The sequence below is a fragment of the Erithacus rubecula genome (assembly GCF_903797595.1).
Source record: "Erithacus rubecula genome assembly, chromosome: 1".
In the NCBI taxonomy this organism is placed as follows: domain Eukaryota; kingdom Metazoa; phylum Chordata; class Aves; order Passeriformes; family Muscicapidae; genus Erithacus; species Erithacus rubecula.
Genome location: NC_136658.1, coordinates 109,192,042 through 109,217,872, shown reverse-complemented (window position 1 = coordinate 109,217,872; position 25,831 = coordinate 109,192,042). Strand labels below are relative to the sequence as shown.

At 44.5% G+C, this 25,831-nt stretch overlaps 2 protein-coding genes across 12 annotated transcripts in view; both read left to right on the top strand.

Moving 5' to 3' along the window:
* The window catches only part of B3GALT5 (beta-1,3-galactosyltransferase 5), a 31,826-nt gene extending 27,472 nt beyond the window's left edge, over positions 1-4,354 (top strand). For 6 of the 10 annotated variants that reach the window (XM_079312814.1, XM_079312811.1, XM_079312813.1 and 3 more), the window contains 2 exons: positions 129-311; positions 774-4,354. In XM_079312814.1, coding sequence (XP_079168940.1) covers positions 237-311; positions 774-1,724 — 1,026 coding nt within the window. In that variant the 5' untranslated portion in view covers positions 129-236 and the 3' untranslated portion in view covers positions 1,725-4,354. The remainder of the gene's footprint in view (positions 1-128; positions 312-773) is intronic. The other 4 variants (XM_079312815.1, XM_079312818.1, XM_079312817.1 and 1 more) reach the window with 2 other exon arrangements.
* Positions 4,355-14,279: 9,925 nt separating this feature from the next.
* The window catches only part of IGSF5 (immunoglobulin superfamily member 5), a 29,226-nt gene continuing 17,674 nt past the window's right edge, over positions 14,280-25,831 (top strand). Inside the window, exons 1-4 of one of the 2 annotated variants that reach the window (XM_079312790.1) lie at positions 14,280-14,450; positions 16,166-16,350; positions 22,051-22,371; positions 22,988-23,296. In XM_079312790.1, the coding sequence (XP_079168916.1) occupies positions 16,293-16,350; positions 22,051-22,371; positions 22,988-23,296 (688 nt within the window). In that variant the 5' untranslated portion in view covers positions 14,280-14,450; positions 16,166-16,292. Of the gene's footprint in view, positions 14,451-16,136; positions 16,351-22,050; positions 22,372-22,987; positions 23,297-25,831 lie in introns of those variants that run through there. The other variant, XM_079312789.1, reaches the window with a different exon arrangement.

Below are 25,831 nucleotides of genomic sequence, written 5' to 3'. Positions count from 1 at the left end.
TTAAAAAGGGGAGGGGAATAGGACAATCCTCACCTCAGCATGTCCTAGTGAGTCACTCAAACCCTGCACAATCTGAAAAATCCAAATAATGTGACCCACTGCTGTTTTGGCTCTTTTCTTTTTTTCAGAGCAGCTGACCCAACTTCAAAAATGTGACTCATGGCTCCTCCAGCAAAAGGATCAGGAGCAGTTTCTGGGTTGGTGCAAGAGCCCCACAGGACACAAAGGGGTTGAAGATGAGAGGAACCTGGCTGGGTGTGCCTGTGGGACACCTGCTGGCCCTGGGACACAGGCACAGATGGAGAAACACGGTATTAAAAAACAAAACAAAACAAAACAAAACAAAAAAACAACCAAAAAAGCCCCAAAATCAATAAATTAAAAAATAAAGTTCCTATCATTGTTATTCTCTGCCCTCTGAAATGGAGACATAAATCTGCTCCTCCTCTGGCCTTGGTGGGTCTAAACTTGGTTTATTGAATGCTGAAAATGGGGACGAGGTTTGACCTGGTGTCAGTGGACACACTTGTGTGGATTTCTGGGGACACGCTGGCTTGGAGGGCAGGTTCAAGTTAAGCCCAAGTGTGAATCACCAGCAGGACATCTCAGGGGGTGACAGGAGAGAAATGCACGTGGGTGAGTGCCCTCAAACAGGCAGTGTTCTATTAGAGCTGCCCTGGCTTTAAATCCCTGTTCTGGGAGCTGGGAGAGGAGCACTGAGAGGAACCAGAGATTATTTTTATGGATGTGCTGCTCCTTCTTGTTCCTTTCAGGCAGATTCCAGAAAGTTCAGGCTGTTCTTCTGCCTGGTGGGGCTCAGCAGTGTCAGCTTCTGGCTCTTCTACAGCTGGACCCAATTCTGCACGTCCTGTGAGAGCAGCCAGGGTTACACCTTCCCCATGGAGACTTTCAGGAGGATGGAAGGGAACTTCTCCCAGCTCCCAGACATTGACTGCCTCAAGAACCCTCCCTTCCTGGTCCTGCTGGTGGCCTCCTCGTGCCAGCAGGTGGATGCCAGGATGGCCATCAGACACACCTGGGGCCAGCACAGGACAGTGGCTGGCAAGAGCCTGGTGACATTTTTCCTGCTGGGCAGCCCTGGGAATGCCAGCCAGCAGGCTGGCATTGCTGCTGAGAGCCAGAGGTACAGAGACATCATCCAGAAGAACTTCACAGACACCTATTACAACCTGACCCTGAAGACCATGATGGGAATGGAGTGGATCCACAGGTTTTGCTCCCAGTCCAGCTTTGCCATGAAAACGGACACGGATGTGTTTGTCAATGTTTTTTACCTCACTGAGCTGCTTCTGAGGAAAAAGAAGACTGCTGGATTCTTCACAGGCTTTTTAAAACTGCACGAATACCCCATCAGGACAAGAGGGAGTAAGTGGTATGTGAGTAGGGAAGAGTACCCAGGAAAGACCTACCCACCCTTTTGTTCAGGGACTGGGTATGTTTTATCCACCGATGTGGCCAGCAAGATCTATAACATTTCTGAGAGTGTTCCATTCATTAAACTGGAGGATGTGTTCATAGGCCTGTGCCTTGACAAATTAAAAGTTCAGCTGCAGGAGCTTCACTCGGAGCAGACGTTTTTCCCAGAAAGGATCCGATTTTCTGTTCCCCGCTTTAGGAAAATCGTGATGTGCCATGGGATAAAACCCCCTGAGCAGCTGAGCTACTGGAACCACTTAGTGACAGGAACTCAGGGAGTGCTCTAGCACCAGTGCTCCACTGGACAAAATGAAATTCTCTGCTTTTACAGGGCTGCTCCTCACGCCAGCAAACTCCCAATTAACTCCAGCTCCATCACGTTAATGGCTTTGACATGGTTTTTAAATCACAGAATCAGAGAACTCTTAAGGTTGGGAAAGACCCCCAAGGTCATTGAGTCATATCTTTGATAAAATACCCCCTTGTCAACTAAACCAGAGCACTGAGTGCCACATCCAGTCATTCCTTGAACCCCTCCCTGGGCAGCTCCTTCCAGTGCTTAACACCCTTTCTGTGAAAAAATTCCCTATTTCTCCCCAGGAACATGCAAACCTCCTTCTCTCCTATTCACTGTCTGCGCATCCCTTCTCTACACAAGTTACAATAATTATTATTTTTATTTTCCTTTCCTGAAACATTCAGGGTTGCTAACCCACCCTCCAAATCCTGCTGCCACAGGCCTGGGAACATTTCTGCTGTGCCAAACAAAAAACTCAAAGCATCTTTTTGTTCAGAGAATCAAATCCTGGTCACCCCTTGATAAATCACTGCACCCATCTGTGCAGGAATATAAGAAATTCTATTTGTCAGGATGCTCCCTCCTGGCAGAAGGAGCTGCAGCCCTGCCCTTGCAGCCAGCTCTGTGTGGGCTGAGCTGCATCCTGGCACAGATCCCTCCTTCAGTCCACACCAATTTCTTTTTTTTTTTTGCAGAGATGGTAGAATTTGTCCATACAATGCTCTCAGGACAACCTTGGGCACTGCAGGTCACCTGGAGGAGGTGTAAAAGCTGCTGCAGTGTTTTCTTCCTCCCCAAAACAATCCGTGTGAGCCAGTGGAGAGTGTCCTGCTCTTCCTATTAAAACAGACCCTGGAGACATCACTGATATTTGTGTCTCACTTTGATTGCCCAAGTGCTACTGTGAATGGTTTGCCCAGGTTAAACTAGAGTCATTTACAGTGATTTAGACATTTTTTTCCCCAAAGAGAAACTGGTTGTGTGAGAAAAAAGAAGGATTTTTCTCTTTTGAACAAGAACTATAAGGAAAATGTGCTCAAGTAATCACTCAGGCTGGGAGCATTTCTGTTTCTATCTCTTATTTCATTCCCAAGCAAAGACTCATGAAATCTCTGGGATGGTTCTAAGTTTCAGAGATAAGGAATGGGCTCTTTACAGCAGATGCTGAAAAATCCTTCAGGGCTCTGAGGAGGGAGAAGGGAGCTCAGAAATCCTCCCCTGTGCAATGCTCCTCCTTGATTTTCCTGCAGGCACAGGCAAGATCAGTGTTATCAGCATGGAATGCCTGTAATGTCTGTGTGAAGTGGGTTTTTTTTTTCCAAAAAGCAGTGAAAGTGGAGCTGTTCCCAGGAGGAGCTGAAAGGATCTGACACCCAGCATGGTAAAAACATGGAAGAAAGGAAAATAGATTTTATTATTTTCGTGTTATTTATTTTTATTGTTTCTTTTCATTTTATTGAAAAGAAGGATTCTTTTTTCTTTCTTTTCAAATCCTTCTTGGTGAGGATTTCCCAAGTATCTCATTTTACTTGCCTGAAGAGCAGGATAAATATTTTCAGCAGGAAAATCCTGAGAAGTGTTTAATAATGGTGATAAAATACTATTTATTTTCCTCTGGTGTAGAGTAACCTGAGATCATGCACTTACATTTGACCACTGATAATGAAAGAAGAAATGTTTATTTTTTTGACAGAAGAATGGCCATCTTCATTTTAAGCTTCTTTAATAAACTTTTAATATTTTATTTAGAAAATAGCTCAATTTTACTTACAATTCAGCTCTTTTCTGAATACTTTTGCTGCCTTCAGAAGGTGTGATGGGTCAGACTGATAAAGCCAAGCCAACATTTTAATCACTATTCTTTCCACGTAATATCCAGAAATATCTTGTGCCATTCTTTGCTCTTGTGCCCAAGGTGCAAGCTGGTTATTCCTTTAATTTATGGGAAAATGGTGAGCAGAAAGGAATTTTTCTTGGTCATTCCCAGCTCCCTGTCTTGAGGGGCAGAGGTCTGAGATCTGGGACAGCATCATCAGCCTGATGTTCTCTTCTTGTTCTCAGAGGTACTAGTATAGTAATAAATAATAATGTAGTAATGTAATAATATAATAATGTAATAATGTAATAATATAATAATATAATAATACAATAATAGAATAATAGAATAATATAGTAATATAATAACATAATGATGAAATAATGCTGCAGGCAATTGTATGTCTCACTTCCACTTCTGTGCCTGGTGCCAGCAGTTTGTGGCTTTGCATCAGCATAAAAAAAAGTCACCCCTGAGGACCAAGTCCTGCTTGACCTCTTGTGGCTTTTATTTGAGTTCAGGAGCATCCCCAGGTACTTGAATCCAGTAATTCTCAGGCAGCCACTTCTGCAGACTCAACCTCATTTTTGGGGCTGAATCCTAGAGGAAGATGTCCCTGTGTTTCCAGGGAGATGTGCTTGTCATTTCAGGTGACCTGTACAGGATGTCTTCAGAATGTTTTGCCCCCACATCAGTCTGCAGTGACTGCCCAGGAACATTTAATTTGTCCCTGCAGCAGCTCTGCAGAGCAGCAGATGAGTTCAGGTGGCAGTGCCAGGGATTTGGGGAGCCTGCTCCTCTCCTCTTTGCAAAGTGACTCCCAGGTGAATGATTTTAGCTGCTGCACAGAATTTTCCTCAACCTAATTTTCTTGATGTAAATTAGAAACTGATTTTTTCATTAAGAATTATGTTGGAAAAGAACTGCAAGTTTTCAGCCTCCAGCCCTTAACCCCAAAAGGTGTCCCTAAGAACAACATCTGCATGTTTTAAACACTCACAGCCACCCCTGCCTTGGGCAGCCCCTTCCTGTGCTTGACCACCCTTTCTGGGAAGAAATTTTTGATAAATGCAATCTAAATCTCCCCTGGTGCGACCTGAAGCCATTTTCTCCTTGTCCTGTTGCTTTTTATTGAGAGAAGAGACCAATCCCCACCTCACCCTCCTGTCAGGGAGTTCTGGATTTCATTAAATCCCCCTGAGCCTCCTTTTCTCCAGACTAAACCCCTCTCCTCCTCCCTAGGCTGCTCTGAATAAGAATATATTAATTGAATAATTAATTACTTAAAACATAAAGTTACCCTGCTGGAAAAGGTGATTTAAGAAAAAGCAGATGATTGCATGGAAGGCAAATCCATTTGTTTAAACAAAAGCACTGTGCTAGTGAGTTTATTTGTATCAGCTCAATTAAATTAGCTTTTGCAGCTGAGGCCTCAGATCATGGATTTTGAAACAATCTAAACAGTATAAGTGTACAGTATTAGTGTTTTGAAAAATTAGATGCATTTTCCCATGAATTACCATCACAAAACAAGCAGAAATATAAGCAGAGCTGTAAACACAGCACTGCAGTGTACATATACTTATTTTTTAGATTTTGTATAGGCTGATAAAAGAATTCAGGTAATTTGGGGGCAGTTTTTCTGCAGAAGTAGAGCACTACCCCAATGTTTTTTATGCATTTGGGGTTAGAAGTTCATTAAATTTTGGTTTTTTTAAGAAATGGCTTTGAAAAGGTCATCTAAAAGTTACTCCACTATTTCTAAGCAGGGAGGAGTACAGAAATCAGCAGAGCTGGCAGAGTCTTAGAGGTGACTGCATTTCAGCACATTCTATTTCTTCCAAGATGATTTTTTGGATGCAGAAAAATTAATTTATTTTATTTTTTTTTCACAACCCAAATTAGTCAACAAACACATTCTCAGTCCAAATTGGGATTTTCAAACCTGTGCAGGGAGGATTTGCTCTCACAGCTCCTCTGACTCAGAGTAATTGAGGAGCTACAGCCCTCCCAGGCACTTCTGGAAACACAGGGTGGGTTTCTGCAGGGGAAGTTTTGCCTTATTTCAGGGAGGAAGGGGACAAAAAGGACTCTGGGTGTGACAGGAGCTGCTCCTCAGGATCTGTGTGGGTGACAATGCAATCCCCATTTAAAACTCGTGCCACTGTTTGTATTATTTGCATAGAACACCAGAGTGTTGAGCCAACAGCTCTATGTTTGGTATTTTATTAGTAAAGAATTTTGCTACCACAGTTTTGTGTGTTTCTTGTGTTTCTGGCTGTGAATTTATCGATGTTTTGGGGTGTAGTTGTGTTAGGGGGCTGGTTAAAATCAGTGGAATTGCAGAATCATTTAGGCTGGAAATGCCATTCAAGGGTATCCAGCCCAACCTTTAACCCAGCACTGCTGAGCCCAGCACTTCCCCATGTCCCCAAGTGCCACATCTGGGCAGCTGGGCCAGGCTTTGAGCACTTTTCTGGGAAGGAATTTTCCCTAATATCCAATCTAAACCTGCCCTGGCTCAACCTGGCACCATTTCATCCCATCCCCTGTTCCCTCAGGAAGGGATTGACCCTCTCCCTGCCCCTCCTGTCAGGTCAAGGTCCCCCTGAGCCTCCTTTTCTCCAGGTTGAGAGGTTCAGGGGTGATTTTTTATAGTTCTGAGTTGTTAGTGAGACTGGATGATTCTGAAGGTCTCTTCCAACCTCAATGATTCTGTGATTCTACCAAAAGAATATAAAAAAAAAATCTGCTGAAGTACAACTTGCTCTCCCTATAAGCATTTCTCTAGTTGATATTCCCACTCTCAACCCCCCTTTTTTTTAGGAGATCAAATCCATGACCCAGATCAGGGGGTGTTGTGCTCACCCAGGCAGGGGGGTCTCAGCATCCCCTCCAGCTCCTCTTTAGCATGAATCAGGCCAGGAAAACTGTCCCCAAATCCAGAGCTCATTAATCTTTATACAGAGCAGTAAAACAGAGAGGAGCAATAAATATACCTGTCCTTGTTTCCTCTTGCCCACTAAATCAGGTCCCTGCTTCTAGGGATTCACTCAGTGTTGGGGTTCAGATATTAAACATCAAATCTCAAAGTAATTGGAGATTCTGGAGTCTTTTATTGGGTTTTCATGGCTGAGCTTTGGCAGCAGGGGCAGAGGTTGTTGTAATCCAAAGGCAGGACCCAGCACTCTGTCTTGTTAAATCTGAATTTAAAACTCTTGAATTTTCTCCCCCTCTCAAAAATAACTTAGGGAGGGAATTGAAAAAAAAAAAAAAAAAAGATAAATTTAACCACAGGTGATACCTTTGGGAAGAACAAGAGCCAAGCTGAAATTATTTCTGCCCCACTGTGTGGGTGGCTGTCAGGGTCCTTCTGGGACCTGGAATACAGGGCTATTCTCTTATCACTTAAAGAAAAATGTGAAATAACTGTCACTTGGCTTTTTAAACACAGGCAGTTATGACCTAAAAACTATAAAGAAAAGGAGTTCTCCCTTACTGCTTTTATATTTTATTTTATCTTGCTTACATTTCTGATGTGTTTTGCTTGGGATTTTTTTTTTTTTTTTTTTTTTTTTTTTTTTTACAGCTGGACTTTAATTCATTAGTTCATGACAGCAATATATTCTACAAATATTGCCACAGGACTTAGACATATGCTGCACATAGGAGATGTGAAAAAAGCAGAAAAAGCAGACTGGAATTTGGTCATGTTCTGGCTGAGCAAATAGAGACATTTTCCAAATTTTCCTGGTAATACAGTAGATTTGAGGCTGTTCTTCTAAAGAGTTCACTTAAGTACATTTTCACCAGAAAATGTAATTGGATGATTTCAATGGTTGAGAAAGAATGTTTCACATATTCAAAAATGCATTATTTTTGCAGGGAAAAAGAAAGAAATGCAATCCCCTTCTCAGAATGTCTCCAAGTGAACCCAGTACACAACATTCCTTGTGCTCAGCTTCTCACCTAACCTGACCTCCTTTAATTTATGACTTTGGCTGCAGGGACAGAGACCTGCAATCACCTTCCTGCTCCTCAGGAATCCCAGTTCCATTTCCAATCACACAACTGCACTCCACAAACTCCCCTGTACAGCTGGAGGCAGGGAATGCCATAAATTAGTGATGTGGTGTGATTTACACCTCCAGCTCACAGATCTCCCAGGCAGCTCCAATCCCTTCATGTTTAATTTAATTATTACTGCTGAAACAGCAGTTGTAAGTAAATGTTTGACTCGAGTACACAAAGGGACCTGCAGCTTTTACACATGTTGCTGCTCATAAAGGCCCAAGGGGGGAATTAAAGAGCAGGGAGAGCTGAGCTGGGAGCAGGGTGGGAGTGATGCTCTGGGTCCTGGCAGGGTGAGGAGGGCGTGGAGCAGCTCAGCCCATTTTGGGGATGCCAGCCCCTCATCCTGGGGGATCCCTGCAGGTTTCCACACCACCCTCAGCAGCTCTGCTGATGGGGAAGGTGCTGCCTGGAGCCTCAAATTCTCAGTGACCAGGGTTCCAACATGTGGGATATGGAAGAGGAAAAGAGCTGGAAGCTGCATCCTTTAAAATGTCAATGTTTTCTGTATTCTGGAGATCTTTTAAGTACTCACCAGTTCCTTCAGCTTTTAGGCAATCTCAAAAATCAAGTTTTGTGTAGAAGCATTTCAAAAGAAATGACCAAACAGAATCATGAAATCAGAGTGGTTGGGCTGAAAGGACCTTTAAAGGTCAGTCCAACCCCCTCTGCCAAGAGATTTTTAACTCAGTCAGAGCCCTGTCCAGCCTGGCCTTGCAGTTTTCCAAGGACTGGGAATCCACCACCTCTCTGGACAGCCTGTTGAGGTCTTCCTCATGCTCATTGTAAAAAATTTCTCTCTCATATCTGGTCTAATCTGACCCTTCTTCAGCTAAAAGCCATTGCCCTTGGTCCTATCAGTACAAGGCCTTGTAAAAATTCCCTCTCCAGCTCTCTTGTAGCCCCTTCAGATAATGAAAAAGTGCAATAAGATCTCCCTGGAATTTCTCTGGTCTGAACAGCCCCAGCTCTCTCAGCCTGAGTATCACAATAAAATTCACTGTTCCTTCACAGGAGAAAGCCAAAATACAGCAGTGATTCTGCCACATGAAGAGAAGCTGAATATCTGAAACCATCTCTGCCAGAGCCTTACAGTGTCTTAGTGAAAAAAAAAGCAGATTTCAGTCACAGATCTGGTACCACAAACACAGTGCAGAGGAGACACTGATTTCCAAAAAATCCCCCCCGCCATTTCTACCTGGTGATGTAAACTGAATGGCCAAAGGGAGCAGCAGGGTGTCACTCACAGGGATGCAATTCATGAAAATTTCATGAAAATGCAAAAGGGAACCAGCTCTCCCCATATCAGTCTGCTCTCTCATCACAGCACTGCCACTCTGATCATGCCTGTGGCTCACAACATCCATTAAAATTCTATTTTCAGAGGTGTGAGTCTGAATGTTTCTCATAACTGGCAGCCCTTTCAAAATCATCATGAAAATAAAAAAAGCTTGGGGGTGCTGGGCAAGGTGAACTCCAGAGGTCCCTCCAGTCCCAGCAATTCTGTGGGATGCTGTGTGGAAAGGGTTTAATTGCATGGTCCCAGGGGGAGTTTCTGGAAGTGCTGTGGGGTTTGGAGCCCTGGGCACAGGTCTGTGTCTGCATTCCTCTGACAAAGCTGCTCCTCTGGTGTGCCCAGAGCTGCACCCACTAGAGAGAGCTGAGCTCCTGTTTTAAAAATCTCTGGACAGGTTTTCATTTTGCCTGAAGTCCTTGAAGGATCTGGTTTTCCATGTAAGTCCTCAGGTAAGAGTCTAAAAAGCATCACCTTAAGCAATGATGAAAACTGCAGTCATGATTGTGAGTGTAGAGAATGATGTTTCCCTTTTCTTGGCACATTATCACATATTGAAAAGTTCTTTAGAATAAACTGAAGGATAACCAGAGCAATTAAAGCTGTTTGAACCAGAGATAAAGCATTTCTAAAGCTAAAGAAAATGTTGCCAGGGGAACTGCTGCACTAAAAAATTTCCTTCTCAGATTTACACTGACAGCACCAAAGCTGCATCTTCTGTCTTTTTGTGATAAACTTTCTAATTCCATGGTGAATGCCTTCATCTACCTGCCCTGAATGATGACATTTTCATTTTTCCAGCTACAACTCACTGGTTTCAGAGCTGGGGAGGAGAAATGCACCTGGCAAAGGGGAATGTGGTTCAGTGCAGGCAGGAAAGGACTGGAGAACAACATTCCAGTTGTGCAGATTTATTCAGGCCAAATAAAAACTGTGAGGATATTAAAAAAAAAAAAAATAAAAGTGTTTAATCCTGTGGCCTCCTGGGTGAGAAAGTCTAGAAGAAAATTATGTCCAAAGCCTTTCCTCATTAAGGGCCCACAGCAATTCTGCACAGAGCTGTGGTTTTATTATAATCAGCAAGGGAAAACAAACAAACAGACAAAAAAAAAAGACAGAAAAGAAAGAAATTAAAGAAAAAAATCAGATTAGTTAAATTGTTGTTACAAGGTTCATAGTAACATAATTTCATGAATCTTTACATCAAGGCAAAGATTACCTGACTTCCCTGGAAAGAGATAAAGCAGGATTTCCTCAGAACAGAGGGAATCTGGTGGGATTGGTCTCAGCTACTTTTGCTGTCTAAACCAGAAAGTCCCATCCAGCCCAGTCCTGCACTCTCCTCTGGAGTAAAAATAAGGGAGACAACAGGGGAAAATGCATCTCAATGTTTGCACAGGTAACACAAAGAAGAAATGGCCCAGCTCTGTTATTTTCAGAGCTTTTCCTCTAAGTTCTGATTAAGGAAAAAGGTGATTACACTAACAGACTAATTAAAATATTTTAAAAAGCAGTTAAAGACAGAGAGGGATCTGTGTGTCTCACTTAGACACCTACAGCTAACACTAATAAATTCTGTTTTGAATGAGAAACACCTTGCAGAGCACCAAATATATTGGAGAACAGTAGAGGAAAGCAGGAAGAGCATAGAAAGAAAGGAAAAAAAAAAAAAAAACAGAGGCAGAGGCAGAAAAGTTTTGGTTTAGCATCTATTTGGCCTGATTTGTTACTGGAGAGCAGCATCCTGTAGGCAGCAAGACAGAGACAGATAATTCAGTAATTTGGGCAGCTCTTCTCCTGCCTTTGTCTTTTCTAGGGGTTTCAATTCCCTTGCTCTTCTAGTGAGAAAAGAACATTTATTTCTTTGATAGGGAGCCATTTCTCTAAATCCTTGTAATGGCCAAACCTCCTTTCAAGCCCATTTCCATGAAGAAATGAAGAATGTTATTCCTGTTTCTGGCACTGATCTCTAATCAGTTTAATCAGTACATGGCTCTTCTCTGCTGCTTTAGTGCTCACACTGGTCATGTTTTCTTTGACTCAGCTAAACAAGCCAAAATACAGCCTGGAACTGTAGGGCCTGCTGATTTTACAGGTGAAGGTGTTTAAATACTGTTTATTTTCTATTGAAGCATTGAATGGTTTGGGCTGGAAGGGACCTAAAAATCATCCAGTGCCACATCCATGGCAGGGACACCTCCCACTGTCCCATTGCTCCAGCCCCAGTGTCCAACCTGGAACTGAACATTCCAGGGATCCAGGGGCAGCCACAGCAGCTCTGGGAATTCTGTTCCAGGACCTCCCCACCCTCCCAGGGATGATTTTTTCCCAAATATCCCATCCAAACCAGCTCTCTCTCTACTTGAAGCCATTCCCATCATGACAATTTGTCCCATCCTCCTGCAGGGGAGACAGAAATTGCACTGGTGGCCCCAATGGCAGGGACAGAAGGTTTCAGTGAGTGAATCCCAGGAATCCTCAGAGCTCCCTGTGTGGGATTGCACAGCAAGCTGTGCAGACATATGTTCCAGCCTCACACACCCCAGAACAAAAAATGTGGGGGGTAGCTGAGGAGTTCACAGTGTACACACCATCCAGAAATGGGTTTGGAAGGGTTGGGGAGTGGGGAAAAAAAAAAAAAAAAAAAAAAAAAAAAAGGGAGAAAATCCTCCTACTCACCAACAGAAGAAAAAGGAAAAATTGGAAAGAAGTGTCTAGGGGAAGGGGAGTGGGAGGTAGGACTGTGCCTGGTGATTCACAAGGTGACCAAGATGCTTTTCCATCTAAATCAGGTCTTTTGAACATCATGGGTGACCTTGTGCATGCACTCTGGGGACTCAGACACTTCCCCACAGCTTATCCCACTCCATCCCAACCCAGGGTTTTCCTCATCCCAGCACTCATTAGGAAAGCCAAAGGAAGGAAGGAGCTGATAAGGGCATAATTAATAATTAATAAAATGTCAATGCACATGCTGGTCTTTTCTAACACAGTTGATTTTGTTCTTTCTACACTGGGAGGATGAACATGAACCTCAGAGCAGCTTAAACCAACCTGAAGAGCAATTAGAGAGATGACAGAGCCAATCTCTTCTCAGCAGTGCCAAATGATAGCTTTGTACAAGTTTTAAAAGCAGCAATTATCCTTTTCAAAGCGTTTTTATGGAGTGTTATCTTGATTAATTCAAGCTAAAAATTAATTTTAACCTTCTGCACTTCTCCTGCTTGGGCAACCAGAGATGGAATGTGCTCATTAGATGTTATTTATCCCTTTTCTTGCTCTAGATTTATTCAGACACACCTGCATGGAAGGCATTTCAAGAATATTGTTATTCAAGTCAGTGGAACAAGAGTGTGAGGTTTTAGATTTTCAAAAAGAAGGTGTTTGTAAAATCAAGGAAGTTGTAACAAAAAATTATAACTGGTCAATAAAAAAACCCCTCTTCCTGCAGCTTTCATGGCTATTTCTTTTAACAAGTCAGGACTATTTTTTTCCTAATAAAGCAAAGGTTTAAAAATTTATTTTCAGCAATTTCTCACGATTCCCCAAACTGAATGATTCATTTCCCTTTGCTGAACCAAACCTTTCCATTTCAAGTCACTGTGGCATTAACTTCTATTTGCTACTATTACTGTGCTTAGTAGGAAATACAGTTCAGGGAAGTTTTACATCCCTCTTTTTCAATTTAAGCTTCCTGGCAGATGGACTCATCATAAAAATCTCCTGACATGTCACATCAGTTCAACTCACTGACCAACAGTGGCATAAAGTGCAGGATGCAGTTCCTGGAGGAAGAAAAAGACTGTAAGAACATCTCAGGAGGCAGCAGGGAGCACACACAACCCCCTCAGTCTCCTGGGGCACCAGCAGGAATTTCTTCAGAGAAAAGGTGATTAAATACTGGAAAACACTCCATGGAGGCTGTTAATGAAATACGGGATGTGGCATTCACCTGTGTCATTGTAACAGGGGAACTGGCATCACTGCACTCACCTGTGCCATTATCACAGGGGAAATGTTATATAATGGGGAAATTGGCACCACTGCACACATCAATGTCATTATAACAGGGGACATCAGTGCCAGGCACCACCATGCTCACCTGTGCCATTGTAAGAGGGGAAATTGGAATTATCACACTCACCTGTGCCACTGTAACAGGGGAAATCAGTGCCAGGCACCACCACGCTCACCTGTGCCATTGTAACAGGGGGGGGGAATTGGCACCATGGCACTCACCTGTGTCAGTGTAACAGGGCAATCAGTGCCAGGCACTGTCCACTCACCTGTGTCACTGTAACAGGGGAAATTGGTACCACTGCACTCCCCTGTGTCATTGTGACAGGAAATTGGCACCACTGCACACACCTGTGTCACTGTAACAGGGGACATCAGTGCCAGGTACCATCACACTCACCTGTATCAGTATAACAGGGGACATCAGTTTCAGGCACTGTTCACTCACTTGTGTCACTGTAACAGGGGGAATTGGCACCATCACACTCAACTGTGCCATGGTAACAGGGCAATCAGTGCCAGGCACTGTTCACCCACCTGTGCTATTGTATCAGGGAATACCCATTCCAGGTACCACCACACTCACTCACCTGTGTCACTGTAATGGGGAGAACTGGCACCATGGCACTCACCTGTGTCAGTATAACCGGGGACACACGTTCCAGGTATCACCACACTCACTCACCTGTGTGACTGTAACAGGGGGAATTGGCACCATGGCACCTGTGTCACTGTAACAGGGGACATCAGTGCCAGGTACCTCAAACTCACCTGTGTCACTGTAACAGGGGGAATTGGCACCATGGCACTCACCTGTGTCACTGTAACAGGGGACATCAGTGCCAGGTACCACAAACTCACCTGTGTCACTGTAACAGGGGGAACTGGCACTGTGGCACTCACCTGTGTCACTGTAACAGGGGACATCAGTGCCAGGTACCTCAAACTCACCTGTGTCACTGTAACAGGGGGAATTGGCACCATGGCACTCACCTGTGTCACTGTAACAGGGGACATCAGTGCCAGGTACCACAAACTCACCTGTGTCACTGTAACAGGGGGAACTGGCACTGTGGCACTCACCTGTGTCAGTATAACAGGGGACACCCGTTCCAGGCACCACGGCACTCACCTGTGTGAATGTAACACAGGAATTGGCACCGTGGCACTCACCTGGTGGCTGCCCACCTGTCCGCACGGAGCCCTCTCCTCCGCCGAGGATGAGGATGAAGATGAAGATGATGCCCATACCCATGCCCGGCCGCCCCGCTGCAGCTCGCTCGCTGTGTCACCGGCCGTGTCACCTCCCCCGGGCCGGTTAAACATTGACAGGGCGGGGGCAGGAGGGGCCATCCCTGCGTGTCACAGTGCCAGGCACGGCCTGTGCCGAGCCACAGCCCGGGACAGTGTCCCCGATCCCGCAGGGACCTTTCCCGGCACGGCAGGTGAGCGATCCCCGCCGGGATCACCTGGGCGGGCAGAGCGTGGGGACAGCTCAGCACCGGCATGTGAGCCAGGTAATCCCCTTCACCTGCCTCCCAGAACACGGGGAGGAGAGAATTCAACCCTTTCCCTGCTGGGTGTTTTGTGGTTTTATCTCTATTCTGTTGTTGTGGCTGTTGTGGGGTGCCCCAAGCATCGAGCCCCTCTCTGGGTCTGTTCCTCCAGGGTGGTATTATTGTTATAATCCCCACCTGTGCCGTGGGTGAGGGAGGGAGCAGCACTGGCAACCTCAGCAGAGGGGAAAAGCAGCCGAAAACCCCCCCCCAGGAATTTAATTCATCATCAGCCAAAATATCCTGTTTCATCTGGGGATCGGATAATATTTCCCAGCCCTTTAAAAGTCCATTTTGAAGCAAAGTAAAACGCAAGAGTATAGATCCCTCCCTTTCCTGTCTTGCTCTGCTTCACCCCAGGCTGTTTACTGTTTTTTATCCTGGATTTTGCACGATATTCTTGCCAGTTTATTCTTCACCATGTAAAACTTTGCCCAGCTCAGAATGTTTTGGTGCAGCTGCATTTAGGGGGGGGTCTGAAGGCAGCTGGAAATCCTGCTTGGTGTCACAGCTTCCTGGGACAGGACCCAGCCCAGTGTTTTGGATTTGCTTCCTGGTGATTTACTCGGGCTGTTTCACTTTGTGTGACAGGTGACACCAGCTCACAGTGCTGACTGCTCTGTGTGTGTGCCAGGAGCTGTCACAGTGACAGAGCAAGGAGAAATCCCTCCCCACCTGCCTGCTGGGGACTCCTCCACACATAAAACGTGGAGGTTAAAATACCCAAAAACCTTTCAAAACTAGGAAAACCCAAAGCAGCAGGTGAAGAACTCAGCCCACAGGTTTGGCTGGGAATGTTGATAAGCTGACAGGGCTGTCCTGTAGGTCCCCAAGGTAAACTGAAAGCTTGAAAAACAGGAAAATGTGGGTGAAAATGCCAGGTGAGCCTGCCAGAATCCGGGCAGGGAACAGAGCTCTGGTACCTCCTGGTGCTGAGCAGGAAACCCAGGCTGTCCCTGTGGTGACATTTCATTTTTCTGCACTGCACAGTGCTGCCACAAAGAGCACCCCTGCAGTCAGAAACACGTTCCTGACAAGAATTTTGGTGTGGCCACAAAGCCATATCCTCTGGCTTGGCTTTTCACAAAGGCAAGCTTCAGCCACCTAGATGAGGAATTTGTAAGCCAAGAGCAGTCAAAGCCTCTCCCACATATTTTGAGGGGGAGGAGGATAATATCTCACAAGTGAATCACAAACACTGAAAAAGCAGAAGTTAGGAAGGAAGGAAGGTGGTGTCTCACACCCAGGCTCTGTGTGTTATTTCTGACCACAGTGGAGAGGTGCTGGTGGTTTATTGTAAAGTTCATTGTGGGCACTCTCAGGCTCTGAGGAATAACCCTGGGCACCCTTTTTGCACTATCAGCCTTTCTGAGGGCTCAGTCTGGGGAGCTGGGAGGAGATTTGGTGTTTCTCATCCTCACAAGTGCAGCAGCTCAGAGAATTACTTTTCCCAGTTGCTCACAAGTCATTTAATGATGCAGCAGAGCTGCCCTGCCCTGTTAGTGCTGAAGCAGAATTGTGACAGCCAGGAGGGACTGAGGAATGGGAGATCTGCAGGATGAGGTTTTCTGCTGAAAAATGTTCCTCTGTGCCTTTTGAAACAGTTACTTGAGGAAAGGTTCTGCTCTGCTTCCAAGCCCTCCCTCATTTAATCTTTCCCCTTGTTGGTGATACAGGTCACACACAGTCACAGGACCCAAGTCATTCCTGAGTTTCCCCACAAGTTCTGTCCTTCAGCCTCTGCTCAAGCATGCAGTGACCACTGGTGGCTTCCTGCCTCAGGGACCAGGAGAGAATGCTCCAATGGAGAGCTTCCAGAAATCCATTTTACTTCCCCTCATCCTGAGTGCCTGGCTGCCAGGTAGGACACCTGAGATGATGGGCAGAATTGGGAACTCATGTGAGAGTGGTGGGAATGGCCTTTGCTGGTGAGCTCAGACTGGGCAGTCAGTCAGAGTGGGATTGTTTGAACTGTCTGAAAGGGTCATGTCTGCATTCCAAGCCTGAATGATCTGATGATTTAAAGTGTGCTTCAGTAGGACTGAGCAGTGTGTGGGGTGGGGAGGAGATGGGAAGGATGCCCTCTGTCAGTTTCTCCCTCTCCTTGTTTTTCTTTTCCTCCTGTTTGGGACTGCTCTTGAAGGTGCATCTGTAGAAAACTCAATATCAGCAGCTGTATTTTATTTCCAGAAGTAAATGCAAATTATCACGTTGCTGGTTTACCACCAATCCACACTTCACATGCCTGAGTCTCAAAGCAAATTCAGATTAAAAGTGCTTTGGTAGCAAAGGGAGTATTAAGTCACTAGTTGGGTAATGGAGACAAGGCTGATTTCTTAATCATAGTCTAGCTGGAGTTTTAACAGACAGGAATGATCTGGAGTGGGATGAGGGGAAAGGAATTGTCATGGATTAATAGTGGAAGGAAACACAAAGCAGGAATAAACAGTGAGTTTTCTGAGCTGCACAGGGATGTGTGGTATTCAACAAGCTCTTCAACAACCTGGTGAAGAGGAGGGAACTGTGAGGTGGCAGACTTTGCAAGCAGTGCAGAATTACTTAGGGCAGCCAAATCCAAAAAGAGACCAGGAAGATTTGCCAGAAAATGTCGTGATGCCAGATGAGTAACAAAGACAAGGCATTCAATGCAAAGCATCTCTTAAATGCAATGCCTAGTGGGGAAAAGAATGTCTTGGGAAGAGAGCAAATTGCTGAAAAAGAGAGGAAATTTCACCATCTGATGTCTCCAGCAAGGCAGATAAAATGAACCCTGGGATGATATAAATCCACAGGAAGGTTTCATCTCTGATAGTGGCTGTTTTGTTAACTCTTCTTTTACTAACAGGGCAGGTTAGGTTTGAGAAAGCTGCAAAGTGTGATGGAGCTGTTCAAAGGCAGAGAGTCAAAGAATCATAGGAGGGTTTGGGTTGGAAAGGACCTTAAAAATCTTCCAGTTCCAGCCTCCCTGCCATGGGCAGAGACACCTTTCACTAGACCAGGTTCCTCAATGCAGCCTGAGCACTTCCAGGATGGGGCATCCAGAGCTCCTCTTGTCTAGGAGGGAAAAATGAGCAGGCTTCACTACCCTGGGATATCTTTTTCCTGCTTGTGAGAAATAAGAAATACTAAAAAATTATTAATTAATTATTTGGAAGTGAATGGTGAAATGATTATTCACATTTTCTCATAACCAAAACTCTGGCAACCACTAAAAGTATCAGAAGATTCAAGGCTAACCCAAGCCTGTTCCTTTCTCAGAGCCTGTAATTAAATAGTAAATCTCACAGCCACTGGGTGTGGGGGATATCAAATTATAAATAGGCTGAAAAAAACCTAGAAACAAATATCATAAGGGGTAGACCCATAGGTGCAGAAGCAATTTTTGGCTCAGGAAGTCCCTGGATTTCCTCTTTTTGGGCACTGGGAAGTTCTGCTGTCAAACAGTGAGTGAGAGGAGAGAGGAAGATGCCTGGGGGCTGTGGAGATGTTTCTGTGCAGGTGGGAGGAAATAAATGTTGCTGAGCATCAAGAGTCTGGTATTACTTGACAGAAACATCCTGTAAGCATTTAAAAATTCTTGTTAACATAAATGAACAAGCCAGTCCCTCGCTGCAGGCTTTGACAAGCTCTAACCTACTTTGGTTTTCAAAAAGCTCAGCTGCAGGGCTGTTGGGTTTTGAAACAAACTTGAGCTGTCTGTTAATTAATTAATTAGTTGATTTATTGTTGTGTATTTAACAGTGCTGAGGAAGGGGAGGTGGAAGGCAAGGTGGGGTGAGCAGGAGATTGAAGGAAAAAAAAAAAGAGATGAGGAATTTCAAAGAGACTGGAAGGAAGAAGATATAGAAAGAGCAGAGAGGGGAGGAAGGAAAACAGATGTTAGATACAAAAACTGAAGGATGAAAAGCAGTGTTTGTGGAAGGTCAATGTGGGTATAGAGGGGGAGATTATTTTGAAATACGATAATGAAGCTGAAAAAATAATAAAAAAAAAGGGAATCATTATGGCAAAAGGATAAGCCCATCCTGCCCTTCCCTGCGCTGCATCCAAATAGGTCACTCACAAAAGAGCAAGGACAGAGCCAGCAAAGGACAGGAGGCAAGGAGGACAAGGTAGCCACGTCTCAATGCCCCTGTTGTTGAAAACTCCTGTGTGGATGAGTGGCTCTTTGGGGTTTATTCAAGCATGGAGGAAAAGACATTGCTGGCAAAGGGCAGGGTTGGTTCTTTGGCATATGAGGTTCCCTCAGTGCAGACATCACCCTGCACAAGATGCATTTCCATTTCTTCACAGCCTGCAGTGTTGTGACAGTGAGCTGGTGTGGCAGAGGAGGGGAAGCACCAGCTCATAATCCACCAGTGGCCCAGGGTCTCATCCAGGAATGCTCTGAGTCCAAGCATGGATATTTAGGTTTGTGCTCTGTGTGCTGCTGGGAGCCACTGAGCAGCTGGGACACCATAAGCACTTAATTTAAGCAAATTTTCACCCCTGCTGACTGCTCTGTAAACATTTAATGATGTGCCTCAGAGAAAGTCTCCTCACCCAGGTCTGTTTGTCAGGAGCCAAGGGGTGGTGAGGGAGCCAGCCCAGCATTTCCCTGCTGCAAGGATGGTGTTTGCCTGGGTGGGATGTCTCCCTGCTGGTGTGTGGGGAAGCAGATGCTAAAACAGCTGTTAAGAGCTGAACACGTAATTCCTGCAAAGTGCAATGAAAATCTACCCCGAGGTCTTAATTTGTTTAAAAGCAACCATCTGCAAGGTATTTTTGAAATGAAACCAGCAGTTTTTTTCTCCCCCATGCATGAGGCAAGGTCCAGCAGCAGGACTCCCAGCACTGGCTCAAGGCACTGGAAGCTGCTTTGGGTCCCATTTGTGCCAGGAATGTCCTTTGTGACCTCACACAGTGACTTTATCAGTGTTTGTGCACGGGCTGGACAATGGAGCCTGCTGTTGGTTCAGGACTCCACGTGCAGGACAAACAATAAAAGCAAGAAGACAAAGAAGGACAAAGGCAAAATCACCCAAACCATCCAGGCAGGAGGTGGAAAAAGCTGATGAAACTCCTTTATTGGTTGTGCTGGGAATGGGGTCTCAATGGAGGAGAGGTTATGTCCCATTGCTCAGCCCTGCAGCAATCAGGGAAAGGTCATTTATTGCTCCAGCAGACATGGTTCATGGAAGATGTCTATCCTCCCTTACCTATGGACTGATAAAAAATAATTCTCATAGATAAATTATTAACTCATACCTGCCTACACTGCCCTGAATGTCTGAAGAAAGCAAAAGCAACATAGCCAATTATTTTTAGAGCAAATGATCATTGATTATTCCTGTTTAGGGATAAATTTCAAAGATTTATTAACAGCCAAGCATTGTCCTGAAAGTTGCATCATTTATTCAGAGCCATGGCAGACCACAGCTCCTTGAAAATGTGCAGTGTTTGCACAGGCATGGAAATAAATTCCAAGTGCACAGAGAACAGTTTGCATTAAGAGGGGCAGAGCGGGTAAATTTTAATTTGAACAGAAATGTGATTTATTTAATCTTATCTGCCTTTATTAATTATCAGAGTAGGTAAAGTTTGCTTTTCATTTAATGTTTTGTTGCTCACACACAGATATACTTTGCAGAGTGAGGTGCATGGCAGAGGTAACATAACCCAGGAAGGTGGAAAATTTTTGTGAAGGTTTTTGTAAACATGACAGAGCTCAGAGTCAGCCATACACAGAACCAGGGAGAGAGAGGTTTGCACAATCCTGCAAAACAAAGAAGTCTGTAAAATCTTGCAGTGGGTGGGAGGAAAGAGAGGAGCTATTTATATTAAAGAACAATTCCTGGCACCACCCTGGTTGGATATACAGTGGTTAAAATGGGCTGGGAAGTGCAGAAGGGTCTGGGCAGTGAGATTCCAGACCTGTGTCCTGTCACTGAGAGGGGGCTCTGCTTCTATTTATACAACCACCAAACACCCCTGTGTGTGAAAAACACAGCCTGCCCTTCTCTCACATCAGCTGCTGAATGCAAGAAAAATGGTTTTTCCTCAATAATTTATAGCTAATCCCTAAACGAATAAACTATCTAAAAAAACTTGGTGTGAAGGAAACCATTAAAAATCACTTCATTGTCCTGAATGCTCTTAGCAAGGGAGTGATGACCATTTCAGACTTCCTTTCTCCTGGAACATAATTGAACAATTATTCTCAGGCCAAATTTGTGGGCTCAGGGTTTTAATTAGACAGTGTCTAATTGCTGTCATCTTGCAGAGCTCAGCTGGAACCTTTGGGGCAGCACTGGCAGTCCTGGTGCTCCCTCAGCAGGGACACAGATCCCCCTGGCAGGACTGGTGGGTCTGCAGGGAACTAAATATCCATGCTCAAAACTCAAAATATTCCTGGATGAGACCCTGTGCAATCGGTGGGGTTGGCAGTGGGATGTCTTGGAGGAGGAGAAGAAAACAAAATCACTTTGTTAGGAACTTTCAGCTCTGAAAAATATTAGCCAAAATTCACAGTACCTTTCAAGGAGTTAAAACTAATGAGTTGCAGCACCTCTGGTTAACAGGGAGCCTGAGGAAGGCTTTAGAGGAAATACATCACAATGTTTGTGATGGTGATTGAGGAATAGGGAAAGAACACTGAAGGATAAGTGATGGGCCTGCAAAAAATCAGTGACAATCCAAGGTGTGGAAAATGGACTGGTTGCACACTCCTTTAACTATTTAAAGTCTAGGCAACTCATGTATTTTCCTATTTAAAAGTGGAATGCTTTTCTGTCAGCAAAATGGTAGTCAGTGAATTCCTGCAGACAAACAGGTGATTTTGGAGTGGGAGAAGGAGACATGAAATAATTAAAGGCATTTTTAAAGAAAATCACCTAATCTAAGCAGGATCTGAAAGATTAGATTGCACACCTCCATTCTGAGCTGGTTAAGATGTTTTACACTATCCAACCACCTCTGATGGTGCTGTATTGTTGGAATCCTGAAGCCTGGTCTGGCACTGACACCCTGGAGAACTCTGCTTTTGACTTGAGGCCTTGGAGAAGCTTCCAAATTTGAGTGATGGAGTTGGAGCACTGGTGTGTAGTTAAATAGAAGTGTGTGATTTCACATGGTGAAGGGTTTAGAATTTGGGGTTTTAGAATATAGTAATAGGTATGGGACAAGATGGAGGTTCTTGAGTGTTCTCTCTTTCTTCCTTCTTGTTCCTTTTTATCCATGATTCCAGGCAGAAGTTTTTGTTGTATAGAAGGTAATGCACTGTGGGTCACAGGAGTTTGGGTCAAAAGTATAAATAATATAGATATTAGCTCTTAATTGGATAGTTGGCCTTTAAAAGACCTTGCAACTAGCTAGATTCATCTCCATTTTCTCACTTTTGGCTTGATATCTAGAAGTGCTGAAGAACTCTATGTACTTTAGATAAGATTTAATAAACAACCAAGTCCAAATGAGAAATCCATCTCTCGAGCATTCAGTCCTGACTCTGAGTGAAGGCAGCAGAAAAAAAGCAAACCAGTTCCAGTGTCTGTGTGTTTATGGAGTGATCTTGGTTCCCCCACAGGCCTGGGCTGTTGTTACTCCATCACCAAGGGCCCTGAGAATGCCACAGTCCTGGCTGGCTCCGAGGCTCGGTTCAACTGCACCGTGTCTGCAGGATGGAAAGTCATCATCTGGCTCTCCAAGGGCAGTCCTGTGCTCACTGTCACCAGCTCCCAGGGCTCTCTGGAAACCACAGAGCGCTTCACCTCCCAAAACTACACCACTGGGGACCAGTTCACCTCGGAGCTGATCATCCACAACACCCAGCTGAGTGACTCTGGCAGGGTGGAGTGCAGCATCCAGCAGCCCAGCGACAACAACTTTGCCTTTCTCTCTGTGCAAGGTGTGTAAAGCCACCAGAAAAAAAGCTGCTTTATCTGAGGAATTGCTCAAGTTATCCCTGGGAAGGAGCACTTTTGCCTCCTTGCCCTCCTCTTCCTGATTTTACTGTCTGAGTGGGTTTAGAGTCACATGCAGAGTGCCAATAACAAAGGTTATTACTCCCCATGTTTTTCTTCCTCTTCCATCTCTTATTCCTTACCAGCCTGCAGCCAGGAAAGCAGGATCTCACCATCCAGTTGTTAAGGAAGGGCTCTAAACCTTTTCTTATGTCACCTGAGCATATTTAAAACTTAGAGAGAAACACTGTTATTTCATTATGTTGTCCTCCAGCTGGATATGTGTCAAGATGGCTAAAAAGTGCAATTTCCTGCTTTTTATTGGAAAGGTACTGAAAGCTGAGACTTGTGCTTTAGACACTTTGGGTAATGGGCCCGTGTAGTTGAAATATCTGCATGTTTCCATCATGCAAGTGGTATATCTGCATTAATAATTGTTTTCCACTTCATATCTCAAGCCATAGCTATTTCTGGGTAGTGAGATAAGATTTAAAACTACCAGCAGGAAAGCAATGCAGCAAAACATTCTGAAGGAACAAAAACATCTTTTCCCTCCCACAGTTAATGGATCTTTACTCATCAAAAATAGCACCTTAACAGTAAAAGAGAACCAGACAATTGAGATTGTTTGTGAAGCCTTAGGATGGGCTCCGGCTCCAGACATTGCCTGGATGAGAAATGACTCTCTGGTTGATAAATCGAGCTATGTTACCCTACAAAGCCCAGGATCCCATGGGCTCCACAATGCCCTGAGCACCCTAACCCTGACTCCGAGGGACACGGAGGTTTTGACTTGTTTAGCTGACATAGAAGCACTCCCCAGCCCTCAGAATGCGACTGTAACTCTTATTTTTGACAACTCTGCCACGGGTAAGTGGATGTTTGTTGTGCTTTTCCCGCCTGTACTCAGAGCTGTGTGTTCTGTTCTGGTTTTTTTTTTTTTTTTTTTTTTTTTAAAAAGTCATTTGTTTGCAAATGAAATCCTCTAGGATGTGGAATTTGGAGGCAGGAGTCACAGCATGGTGTGTAGGTAGGGTTAAATGTGCTTTTACCAGTCTAATGAACCATGAAGCCCAAGGTAGGGCTGAGCAAGACAAAGCCTCTGACAAATATCTGCCTCTGCTGCTAGGAAAACCAGCCTGTGCTCCTTGACCAAGAAAACACCCAAGGAATTGAGATCTTAAATATCCTTGATCACAGCACGCCTGCCAGATTAACTTAATTTCCTACAGAGCCAAACCCTCATGTGAAATTGATCTCCATCATATCCAATACCAGTTTTACACCTGATCTGGAAAAAAAAACCCCTCCCAGTTTCTGCAACAACTCACAATAAATTTTGTACTAACATATATGGAATTTTTGGGGCAGTGCATTAGGCTGCTTTGTACTGGCTTTTACTTAAGGAAATTCAAAGTTGCTTTAATCCAAGCCTGGATGTCGTGCAAATCTCTCCAGAGCAGTTAGCAAGGCCTTTGATAACTCTAAATATTTTTGCTAAGGTTGTAATCATGCTGACAGCTTCTCTTGATGAACTGATTCTTCTTCTGCAATGGGTGAGGGAGGCACATACAGAACATCCTCCCAGGATATCAATGAGGGGCTTGGTACAGACATTTTGACACATAAACAACTGGGAAGATTGAGTGGCTGTGCCCTTTGTTTTCAGTATGAATCATTATTAGCAGTTGGAAAAGGTCATTTCACCATCCCTAACGTGGCATTTTGTAGTCACATTGATCTTAATTACTGACTAAGCAAAATAGGGCTATCCTGAGGAAATTAATAAATTTCCCTGCCCACTCATTTGTGATGTTTCCATAGCTACTCCCTGCAAATCAGAAGAGGAGAAAAACAGATGTCATGAAGCACTATTAGTGTATAATTAATGATTGTATAGGACCACCATTCATTTCTATTTGGAAATACCATTGTACAGCAGCAGCAGGCACTCCAAATTTGACAGGACAGGAGACTCTGAAGACCTTAAATGATCAGAATGACATAAAAGCATGGCATTTATGACACAGAAAGGTGTATAATGTATATATCATACTCAAATCTAAGAGATTGTCCCACTTTTCATACACAGACTCAGCCTTAGCTGGCTGTTGGGAAAGAACACAACCAGCTTCAAACATTTAAGAAATCCTTCCCCAAATTTCTGAAATATCAATTTTCCCCTTCACTTGAAAGCTGGGGGAATCAAATTCCTCCTCATTTCTCTCAAGCAATACAAGAATTACCAAAACTCTGAGCCCTCTCCAGCCAGCAGCCCTGGTGAGGGAATGTTCCCCCTTCCTGCAGCTCTGGGCCAGTCTTTCCATCCAAAGTGATGCATTTTTGTGTCACTCACTCTTCTTACAGTGGTGTTTGGCCGAGTCTGAAATTTGGGAACTCCTACAGAGTTATCCCAGGAGATGCATTCACAGAGCTCTTACTTGGAGTGGGATCCATGGTGGAGCTCCTTAGCTGGCTCCAAGCTGTCTTTGGCTTTGGTGTTGAATTCCTGCAGCTTTTTACCTGCAGAAGTTGAGGACAGGGAGTCTCCCATGAGCCTGGACATCCTTTGCTTTGAACTCAGCCAGAAAAGCTCCAAAGTGTCCAAGAAGCCACGTGCAGGTTTTTCCAGGCTCTCATTCCTCACTGGTCACCAGCTTGGGAAAATCCCCTTTTCTGCAGACACTTTGTCAAAGTCAAAGTTTGGACAACTTTGGGAGGAGCCAGAGGTTGGGATGGCAGCAGAGGATGGGCCCTGTGGAATGGGAAGTAGCTCTGTCCACACTAAACACTTCATGGAATTTGGTTTGGTTTTTCCAATGGACTCAAAGGGATTTAATACCTTCATGCCCCTCCCTTGCAGCCCTGCTTGGAGCATCCATACCCAGCTCCAGTGTCTCTCTGCATCCTCCAGAACTGCAGAGACAAAAAATGCTGAAGCTCTGGGATTGTTTGTGTTGTGTCCTGTCCTTGTGGCTTCAGCTCCATAAATCTCTTGGCACATAACCTGACCCTGAGAGTGCCCTGGTGTGGCAGCCAGCCTGCAGGAATGGGATGGTGCAGGTGTGTTTAGCTTCTCCCTTCTCACTAGGGTTAAGCTTTCCCCCCTAGCTAAATAGATATCATTCATATTTTAGTCATCTTGAAATCCCCATGGCATGTCTATAGAACGAAATGTACTAAAATGTAGATTTCTGTTGCAGTACTTCCAGATAAAAATACTATGAACAAGTTTATCATCAGCTGATGGCAGCCTACAGGATTTACTGCTAATTTTCAGGTTTCTGAGTGCTTGGTTTTTTTCCTACTAGAAGAAATTCCAAACATGCTGATTGAGCATTAGGATTAGAGAAGACTGAATCAAATTTCTTAATGATAATGACCTGAACTTTGGAGATTCCTGGC